The 10,892-nt window shown below is 59.6% G+C and overlaps 1 protein-coding gene across 1 annotated transcript in view; it reads left to right on the forward strand.

Annotated features, from left to right (window-relative positions):
• Window positions 1-10,757, forward strand: part of C1QTNF1 (C1q and TNF related 1) — a 17,536-nt gene extending 6,779 nt beyond the window's left edge. Inside the window, exons 2-3 of the mRNA XM_023531636.1 lie at window positions 8,147-8,312; window positions 10,511-10,757. Of these exons, the coding sequence (XP_023387404.1) occupies window positions 8,147-8,312; window positions 10,511-10,757 (413 nt within the window). The remainder of the gene's footprint in view (window positions 1-8,146; window positions 8,313-10,510) is intronic.
• Window positions 10,758-10,892: the final 135 nt, after the last annotated feature.

Raw genomic sequence — 10,892 nt, forward strand, 5'->3', positions numbered from 1 at the left:
TCCCTGGTTCCCCACCTCCCCCGCCCCTCATTATGCCGCACCAGCCCCGGACAATCGCGAGAGCGTTTGCATCTGCCACCCTGATGTGCCACCCGGGTTTTCCAGTTTTCCGTCGTAGGGATGCACCCCAATTTGTTTGGCTCAGCTGTTTCCGGAGGGTGTTTAGGTGCTCTGTAACCCTGGCTCACGGGGGCAGTGGGTGGTAACCACGGCACTGGATTTTCCGAGTGTAGGCAGGAGGAGTGTTTGAGGAAAAGACAGCTGGGTGGCCGCTTCAGGGTCCCTCTGCCCTCTCCCGCGCCCCCATGCCACCCCCACCCTGAGCTAGAGAGGGACTGAGACACGCTGGCTTGAGGCCGTAGCAACAAGTGTGGGGTCCCGAGTCCTCACCTCTCGGATGGCGGCTCTGCCCCTCGGGGACGGCTGAGAGGTGAGTGTGGCATTGAGCAGAGTGGGGGGGCAGGCGCCAGGCCCTGGAGGCGCGTGGGAAGGGAGGCCCAGCTGGCGTTTACAGGGGGCTCCTGGACTGGAGGGGAAGCCGACCCTCACAGAGCAGCCTGAACTGGGCGCTGGGGAGGAAGCTTCCCGGGACGCGTGGAAGGAGGTGGCGGGAGGAAGACAGGACGAGCCCCTGGGGCTTGCGCTGGGGACTTCGAGGGGCTCCGGGTGGCCGGAGTGAAAAACACATGCTCAGGGGTGGGGACGACGGGGCCAGACATGAGGCAGGACCCAGATGGCGATGCTCGGGGTTTAAACGTCTCTTCTGTTTCCTGGGAACCCCCAAGCCGAGGGTGGAGGTCAGGTTGCAGTGTTGGAGGCTGCCCTGGTGACATGAGAGACGAGGGGACCGGCCAAGGGCTGAGAAGGGAGTGGGGACGTAGGCCGAGGGGGTGGAGAGGAGACCTTCCGGAGGGTTGGTGGCAAATTAGAGGTGACAGGTGCGTGAGGTGGGGGTCCGATGGCTCCTGGATTTCCGGCCCGGGCCCTGAGCTGTCGGCGGCAAGAGAGGCAGGTATGGTGGGGACAGTGAGTTAACTGGGGGTTCAAGGGCTTGTGACCGAGTGGAGCGGTGTTCAGGAGACGGTCGGGTGCCGGCCCGAGCCCAGCACTGTCCCGTCGGACTCTCTGCAGGGGCGGGAATGTCTCCCGAGCCGTGCTGTCCCAGAGGGCGGCCACTCATCACACGCCCGTGTGCCCGAGAGCTGCATTGTTCGCTTTGCTCAATTGTAACGAATCTACCCAGCCCCGCAGGCCCGTGGCTGCTGTGCCAGAGAGCACAGGCCTGGAGCGCAGCCACCAGGCGGGGTGGGGACGAAGGCCGCGGAGCTGTCCGTCAAAGCCATTGTGTATCAAATGACAGGCAGAAAGGGTGTTTGGCAAGAGGGGAACCGAGAGCCGAGGACACAGCCTGGACAGCACCTGCCTCCAAGAGGGGGTCAGGGAGGACAGATGCTGGGAACGGGGAGGCAGAGCTGGGCGGAGGAGGAGGCGGTCATCGCCGGCAGTCACCGCTCAGCGCTCACGGACGATGCGGGCACAATGCGCTGTGTATCGAGGGGCGTCTGCGGCCTCAGCCGGGGCAGTCTGCGGGGACTGGGCAGCAGGACTCACTGGATGCCGAGCTAAATTATATTCTTAGCCTAGAAGCCAGTAGGCATGGGACGAAGTTTTAATCTTCCGCCAAGCTTCCTCTGGAGATGCCGGGCAAATGCTAAGGTGACATCCAGGCCCTAGAAAACCCCAGACGTGTTAGTACCGCTTGAGAAAGGGCTGATGTGGCAGGAACATGGGCCACGGGATTCCCAGGGTCTTTCCTCCCTCCGTCGGGGGAGTGGTCAGCCCCCGGGGGGGTGGCGGCTGCCAGGACGTGGGCCGGGCCACCTGCAGAGCGGGCTCATGGAGCAGCGGGTGCTGTCACTGTCCCTTCTCTCACACGGTTCTCGAAGCAGCAGCGAGCCGGTCGCCCGAGGGCCTGCAGCTGGGAGGTGATCCGAGGACAGTGCTCGTGTCAAAGAAATCTTTGTTTGAGCCGGACCAGGGCGAGTCATGGCAGCAGGGCTGGCCAGGTGCCCCTGGGACCGACGCCTGCCGCCCACGGGGCCCCCGTCTGCGGGGCCGGGGCAGAAACTCACGAGCCTTTACTTGCAGGGGGCAGCTAGTCGGAGGGGAATGGAGATGTTTGGGGATGAGGGGCCATTCCTGGCCTCTCTGTCCTTCATTGTTTTGTCCCAGGCCAGGCCTCACTTCTGCATCAGCAGAAGGCTCCCCCTCCGTTCCCGGCCATGGGCATTGTAGGTAACCAAACAAACCCCCAAAGCTTAGAAAGCAAACCCTCCTCCTCTGAGCGACAGAGCAGCCTCTGGAAGAAGGAGGAGGGGGAGACTGGGCGCATGAGATGGCGCCACAGCACCCACGTCTCCTTGAACGAGGAATCCCATCCGCCCACTGCCGCTTCTCCTGCAAGGCCGGGGTCGGGGGGAGTGGGGCCGGCCCCCGACCAGCTGGGGCTGCCCAGTCGCAGAAGGCAGGGTGGGGGGTGTGAGACGCAGGCTCTTGGGACTGGTGAACAAACGCCATGTGTCAGCGGGAGGGCCCTCTGCCCGCCTCCTGCCCGTGGCCAGGGGAGCTGGGACAGTGGAAGATCCATGCGCTCAACGGCTTCTGAGGGAAGAAAAGCGGATGCCACCTGTTATGCAATCCTGACGGTCATCGACGGTCATCGAGTCCAGAGGGACACCCCACCACGGCACCTTCTCCGTCCTGGGCACCCCAGGATCTGATTCCAGGAGATTCCGGCAGCGGGGATTCTGGCCAATGTGGAGGTCGAGAGGGGCAGCCTCAGGCCTGCATTCCTGGGCAGGGGCGGGTGGCAGGAGCCGGCGCAGGGACAGCCTGGTGGCTGCTGAGGGATGGCCGATGCCACGTTGAAACGCGGACGGACTGGATGCTTCGCTCAATTGCGTTCTTGGCTTAGAAGACATTAGGACAAGGTCCCGCCTTAAGCCAGACTTCCTTGGGAGCTGCACGTAAAATTTGGGGTGGCCATCCAGGCCCTCGAAAAGCCAGACACTTTCTACCTGTCTCGGGTGGGTCGAGGTGCGGGACGCGGCGAGCACTCCCGGAAAGCGTCGAACACAGGCCGGCGGTGAGCGGGAGAAGAGGCCTTCGGGAGATGTGACGGAGGGCTGGCGACCGGCTCAGCGCAGCGGGCGCAGGCAGGACGGAGGCCGAGGACCCCCAGATTCCTGGCCCGCTGTTCGCTTGTTTTTCCTACTTCCGCCCCCACTGGCTCTGCTTTAATAGAACAAAGCTGCCCAACGTGGCTCTCTGCAGTGATTAAACAGCCTGTTCTGTGCGGCCCGACACCGTACGCTACCAAGCTACCGAGCGCCCGGAGTGCGGCTGAGCGCGCATGAGGAACTGAACTTTGAATTTTACTGCGTTTTAGTTCGTTTGAAACGAAACAGCCACATGTGGCTAGTGGTCCTCGCGCCGATCAGCACTGGGCCAGACGCTCATCCACTTACCGTGTGGATTCGACCTGAGCCATTCTGTCCCGAGCGACGGTTGGCTGCACGTCTGTCTCCTTCGCTGGAGCACCATCTTCTCGAGGGCAGGGAGTACGTCTCATTTACAGCCAGGTCACCTGCTCCCAAGGCTTTACACGATGCCGTGCAAAGCAAGGCCCTCGTAAGCCACACTGTGTGGAATTTTCTGCTGAGAGGGAATTCGTCCCACGTGGGCAGCTGGGGCTTGTCATCTAAACCTTTGCCAATCCAGAGGCATCCTAGGCTTCTCTCGTCAGAACAGCTGGTCACCCGATGAAGACGGAGGAAGAGAGAAAACCGTGTTTATGAGACGCTTTTGTCGGATGGCCCTGCGCTGGCTGTGGCTTCGAGGCAGAAGGCGAGCATGTGGTGCCTGAGCTTTGGGCGCTTCCTGTCAGAACGCAAGGGTGACAGCTGGGGGGGTGGGCGAGACCAAGCAATGATAGGACCAAATTTGAAACAGAGAGGCAGAAACTTGAACTTGCATATGAATGTTTTCTCCTTAAAGGATTCGCCCCAAGTCTATGCAGAATCCGAGAAGGGATAAAAATTACTAATGAAGACGCCTTCTCAGGCTCCCTGCCCTCCTCCGGATCCTGCGATTGGCTCAGTTCCCCTTTGGCCCTCCCTCCTGGAAAGGGGGTGGCTCCCTTGTCGGGGGAGGGTAAGCTGAGGCAGATGGGGAGAGTCGAGGGCGGGGGCTGCAGGTCTGAGAAGCTACATAAGAGAAAAAAGATGTCCACGGAATGGCCGTAGAGTCTGGCAAACGAATTTCTTCACAGGGTTTGGGAGAGGCAAGTCCAGAACTTGAGTCATGTTGGAATTGACCTCAGATGCCTTGACCACAAGGCAGCCTAGAGACTGGGCCGCGTGGGGCCAGATTCACGGGGCCACCGCTTGGACCTGCCTCTGCTGAGCACAGCACCTTCTCTGAGCCACCTTGCTGGGGGCGAAACCTCCGCCTGTGTAGGGGACGCCTGTCGCTGGACACTACCCAAGTGGTCGGGAGCCAAGTTTGGTTAGAGGTTTGGCAATGCTGTATTTGCCCAAAAGTGACTAAAATGATCATAATTTCATGACGCCGACTTTGCTGTGAGATTTGGTAAAACGGTTCTGAAGACATTTCTGAAGAAGAAAGATTTCAGTCTGGGTTTGTTCTGGATTCAAAGAGGAGGTTTCTGAGGACACCCATCAGCCCCGGCTGTCCTCCCTCCATCAGCCTGGCCCCTCCGACTCTGCTGGGCCGTCACCCCCAAGCCTGCTGCTTCCTGGTCCCCATCTCCTCTGATCAAGGTACAGAAAATCCCTTTTCCATGCTAGAAAGAGACATAGCAACATGCAAAATCGTGCTTCCACTGGGGAGAGAGCACCGGTTCTGCACTGGGGGAATTTTGGCCTCCCGGGGGACATGTGGCGAACTCTGGAGACGTTTGTGGACGTCACGACCGGGGCCCGGGGCGTGCTAATGGCATCTCGTGCCTGGAGTCCAGGGATGCTGCTAAGCATCCTGCAGAGCACAGGACGGCCCCACAACAAAGGACGGGCCAGCCCCAAATGTCGGCGCCGCTGAGGCTGACGATCCCCTGGGATCAGGGAGCCGAGGTGGCTTTTCACTTCCTTTGGTCATTTTCCGACTTTTCTAAAATGAATAGATATACATAACTTTGGATTCAGAAAAAAAGACGTTTAAAGAAAGGAAAACCCCTTTTTCTTTCAAGTGATGCAGGCTTGGCCTTTAAAAGGGGAAAAAAAAGAGTAACTATTAAGGCGCCAAGGAAAAACAGGAAATACAGAAATAGGGAAATAAACGAATTCAGAGAATTCGATATGACGAATACTCTTGAGTAGCAGTCAAGTTCGGGACGCTGCAGGATGCTTGGCCGGTCCAAGAGGAACGAGACGGTGTTCCAGGCCCAGAGGCGGTCACGGTGTGCCGTGCGGAATCTTACGGGCCAAGCAAGACTCTGCAGAAGACTCTTTTTTTTACCAGTTGAGGGCCTGGGAAGGCTTCGGGAGGAATCCGAGGCACTCGATTGGGTCTCGAAGACCAGATAAGGTGTCGATATCACCCAAAGGCAGACTGTTGCGTTCAGACCCTGCCCCTCCCCGCCCCTACCGCTTAAAAATTGGGCAATCTTGGGCTAAGTAACTTCTTTACGGCTCTGTTTCTTCATTTGTAAATCTGGTGTAATAATGAATGAATATTGTCTTCTTAAAGGAGTCACTGCTGGTTCATCAAGGTCTGTGACGGGGTAAAAGTTATTAACGAGGAAGGATTCTCAGAACAACCCTAACCCATGGGGCTGAGAGGCAGAAGTCAAATGGGGCATGGGTGCCCGGCACAGTGCCTCCTGCACTTCTGGCCGGGGGAGGAGGCGGCCAGCAGCTGGACCATGCCAGGCATTTGGGGGCGTGGCTGGAACCTGCCACTCAAAGTGTGGTCTTCAGACCAGCAGCTTGGAGGGACCTGGGGGCTTTTAGAAAATGCAGATGCTCGAGACATTGTCCCAGGCCTGCCAAAGCAGAATCGGTGTTTTCACATGCTTCCCCAGGTGTGTGCATTAAAGCCTGAGAAGCGGGGAGCCGAACCCAGGAGGAGGGGTGCGGGGCAATGCAGCTAAAACGGGGTGCAGACTGGGGAGGGTGGCGTATGCTCTGCCAAGGAGTGGAAAAATGGCAGGTATATAGATAGATAGATTTTAATGTGTATGTTATAAGGTAACATACACAAAGTCACACTTTCTTTGGCAAGCGGAGGGGGCTCGCAAAGATTTTGAGTGGGAGGTCGATCCGAGTCTCTGGGTGGGATGGGCGTCCGGGCCTGATGCTTGGTTGGTAGAGGACTTGGAGGCGGGGCGGGGGGCAGCTAACTCACTGCAGTGGAGGGGGCGGGGTCAGGCAGACACTTGCAGACCCCTCGAAGGTGCAGGGGACAGGGAAGGAGGACGCCCCTGGGGAGTCCAGCACATCGCCGAGGATCCATCCGAGAGCCTCGGTCCTGCCTTTCCCGTCCCCGGCTCTGGTCCTGGCTCTCTGCCTCCACCGTGTCCTCAGGACGTGGCACAGGGCACAGCCGAGGGGGCTGGCAGAGCCCTCTCTCCTCAGAGCCGTGACAGCGGAGCTAACATGCAGAGCAAGGAACAGAGCCCCAAGTCGCCCTGTGGAGAGGGTCACGCCCGGCCCGGCTCCAGGGCCTCTGAGCAAAGGGGCGTTTGAAGGAAGCCCACGTCTTCCCAGACGCGTGAACGGCGCGCTCATCGGGGTGGGTGATTACTGCCCACCGTCTCAGCCTTCTATTTCCCTACACATAAGACAGGAATTAAAGAAAAGATCGGGGACTTTGGCGCATGTCCCCCTGCGCGTGCTGTTTGCCTGTCACCGACGACCTGCCTACCCACCCCCATCACACACGCACACAACGCGGCTGTGAGGGGTGTGGTTCTTATTCCCACGGGGCCTCGGCTTTCTCACGGGGCGGCCGAGACGTCGATTTAGGTCCCATAGGTCCTCTGAGGTGTAAAGTGATGAACCAGGATGGGCGAGGTCTAACCGCAGTTAGTGGGGTGTCCTGCCTACTCAAGCCCCAGGCCTGACCCCCAGTGGGCTCACCGGGGACCCCCGTGGACAGTTCTTTCTGGAGGGTCACCATGGGGCTGGCCTCATGAACGACGACCACCCTCAAGGCTGGGGCTGACACCCGCTCTAAATTACATGCTCAGGGACGCTCGCTGGCACGCCCCCTGGTGGCCACAGAGCGACATGTCGCCGCCTGCCGACCCACTGGCCCCATAGTGCAGATGGGGGCAGAGTCACCGGACAGCGACCACCCAAACTCATTCAGGGTCTTGCTCATTGTCCTAATGAGGCCGGTGCATGGCCATCTGCAGAGTCCAGTGGCTGAGAGGTCCCTCCAGGGGAGGCTCGGTGGGCTCGGGCCGTGTTATGCCCAGTAGCACCAGGCTGGGTGCTCCCAGGCCCCCCAGCGGGCCGAGGCTGCAGGGGCAGGTTGCATGTGCACACGAGAGTGTGTGAGAGTGTGAGTATAATTTTACGAGTGTGTGGAAAGCGTGTATGTTGAATCGGGCTGCACGTCTGAGTGTGAGCACGCGTGTGTGCATGTGAATTATGTGAGTGTGTATGGGAGTATATGTGAGTGTGCATGTGAGTGTGGATATGTGTGTGTATATAAATAAGTGTATCGAGAGTGTTGAGGGTGTGAATGAGTTGACTGTGTATGGGAGTGTACTTGAGCACGGGTGTGCGAGTGTGTCAAGGGTGTGCGCATGCGAGTGAGTATGTAAGAGTGCGTGTGCATGTGAGTGTGCAATGCACGTGTGTGCTGAGGCTTGTGAGTACAGTGAGTGTGTTAAGATTGCACAAGTGTGTGCAGCGCACAAGTATGAGTGTGGGAGTGTGTGTGCGTGACTATGCGCATATTCGTGGGTGAGTGTGAGAGCGTGTGTGTGGGCCGCCCTCCCGGCAGGAGAGCTGGCCGAGGCGCTCCCTGGTGTCATGCGTCTGGTGAACCCCGAGCTTCCGGCCGTCTCTCAGCCGGGCCGCTGCCCACCCCGTTCTTCCCCGTGCGTCTCTCCCAGCAGGGCGCAGCAGGAAGATGGGCTCCGGGGCACTGGGACTCACGCTGGCGTGCTGCCTGCTGCTGACCTTCGCCTGTGGCCCGGTGCTGGGCCGAGTGCCGCGTGACCAGCAAGAACAGCAGGAACAGCCGGAGGGGACCGAGGAGCCTCTGCTGGACCACACTGAGAGGTGAGGCAGTGGCGGTGTGGATGTGGGAGCTGTGGCTGGGCCGGCCGAGTCTGGGGTCTGGGCACCCAGGGGCCAGTTCGCCACTGGACGCGAAGGGGCAGTAGCGAGGCTGAGATGCTGTCCTCGGGGAGGCCGGTCCCGGGGGACAGACTGGCCTTTCTTTTCTCAGTGACGCAGGCACCTTATCTGAAACCGAGGACAGTAACCCAGCTTCATTCCAAGCCGAAAGGAATGTGAATCTGCGGGGGGTTTGGCGGCCACGTCCTTAGCTAACGCGCACAGCGCCACCCCGGCCCGGCCCTCAGCTCCTCTCCACCCTCGCTCTGTCCTTCGAGATCTGCTGGGGTCCCAGGAAGTAGGAGGCAGGGACGATGGTCCCCACGACCATCTGATCAAGTGGCAAGCTGGGGGAGGATTGCTGAGGACGGCTGGGGAAGTGGCGGCTGTCCTCGAGAAGTTATGGGCTGCTTCGGAGAGGCACTGTCCCCATATACGTGGCCTCCGGTGGCATATAGACTTCAGGCTATTCGGGAGATTTCATAGGGAGACACAGTGTGCTTAGGATCTCGCGTGAAACGATCATTCATCACACGTGAGGTCCCAGACACCTTGGCGACGGCTTTCGGTCTGTCCTTTGTTTTGAGCCCTGGGCTGCCTTGTTGCCGAAGCTTCCGGCTGTCTTCAGAGAGCAGAGGAGTTGCACAGGATTTAGGGCAAAGCAACCCCTCCTCCCTCCGCACCCCTCCTCATCCTTCTTCCCATTCAATAGACATTGATTGAGTCCCTGCTATTGGTCCAGCCATCTGCTAGGCATCGGGGACACACACATGAACGACACGGTCCGTGGCCTCCAGGAACACTGAGGCTGTGGGGGACAGATGCACATGACCCAATGCAGTGACTGGCGGTGGGCTGGGGGCGGGGGCTGCGGAAGACGATGCAGAGGAGCGACTGGGCCTTGAAGGACCCCTGGGAGCCCCCCAGAGGCAGGAGGAGGAGAAGGCCGCCCTGCATGCGAAGGCGTGGCCACACTGGTACCTGGCAGCGCCAGGGCTGCTGGGATTGAGGTAGAGGGAGCTGGTTCCGGAGGGTGGAGATTTCGAGGGGTCTGTCCTGAACGTTACCCTACAAGGGGGTCATGGAGAAGTTTAAATTCCACCCGAGTTCTAGAAAGAGCAGTGGAGGGAGGCAGAGGCTGCATCGGCACGGGGAGGGATGCATTCCAGGAGAGTGGCCACAAAGGTGACAGTTTGCAGAGGTGAGGTGGGCTTCTCACTCCTCAGGCGTCTGTAATCCTCGGAAAGTAGCGGTGAGGCCAAAGAAGCATCTAGAATGAGGCTGGGTGACCGACGATGCTAGGAAGAGGATCTGGAAAGAGAAGATTCTAGGGCGAAGCAACACTGACTGGCCATCAGTTTCAGACGCCTCGCATTGTGGGTCTGCTTGAGTCTCTAGGTGGAGACTTCTGGCAAGAGCTGGGGGCAGGGGTCCATGAGGGGGTCCAGGGCTTGTGGGCGGCTGAATTTAGGGCATACAGATCCATTTCTATGCTGTCTGGGGTTTGCAACTGGGAGTGGAGTTAGAGAAGGAGCTGGCCGAGAAGGACTGTGCCACCTCTGAGATGGGCCTGTCACAGCCCTAGAGCTTGGGCGCAAAGGGCGGGAAAGCCAGAGGGTACGGTGCAGTGCAGCCCGATGCCACAAGGTGGCAGCACGGGCCTGTTGCCGCCCACCCCGCCCAGGAGCTGGTCTTCAAAGGTCCGGTTGTAAATAACGGTCTCTGGCTGCTGCAGCTCAAAGGAACCCCAAGATCTAGTCGAGGTGTCTCATCTGCAGTGATTCTTCTAGAATCACAGATGCGCGAAGGGGATGAGCCGTCACAGCATCGTCACACGGCATCTGGAGACCTCCCTCTACAGGGCAGATCTCTCCCAAGCAGCCCGTGTCTTGCAAAGCCCTCGAATTATTGCTGTTTTTGTTATTATCATTTCCTTTGCTATTAATTGCTGTTTACAGAGGGCAGGGAGCCCTTTCTGCAGTTTCATACAGGGTCCCAGAATTCACTAAGAACCCATGCGACACAGCCTCCCCGCTCCGGGCGAGAGAGCAGGCCCGTCAGGTGTGCCAGAGCCTCTGGCCTCGGGAGAGAGTGGAGTCCCGGCTCCGCGCGCTCATGGCTTGATTTCTTTGCTCCCTTAGGGCTGAAGAAAAGCATGAAAAATACAGCCCCCGGCAAGGCGAGGAGGCCCCCGCCTCTCGGTGCTATCGCTGCTGTGACCCTGGTGCCCCCGCGTACCCGGCCTTCCCGGTGCCACAGATCAACCTCACCATCCTGAAAGGTCAGGCTGCGGCGGAGGCCGAGAGAGGGACCTTCCCCGGGGGTGGGGGCGCGGAGCAGAGGCGGGCGGCCGTCGGATGGGGGCGGGAGAGGAAATTCCATTTCTGAGGCTGCCGGCCCCTTTCCAGGAAGGGGACTTGGAAAGGGGCCCGCAGGACCGGGACGGGGTGGGCTCAGAGGGTGGCTGGGGCCGCCCCCACCTGCACTGGCCCTCCAGGCCTCTGGGAGGTTTGTTTTGAGGCT

The sequence above is a fragment of the Pteropus vampyrus genome, unplaced genomic scaffold (genome assembly GCF_000151845.1).
Source record: "Pteropus vampyrus isolate Shadow unplaced genomic scaffold, Pvam_2.0 Scaffold72, whole genome shotgun sequence".
NCBI classification, from domain to species: Eukaryota; Metazoa; Chordata; class Mammalia; order Chiroptera; family Pteropodidae; genus Pteropus; species Pteropus vampyrus.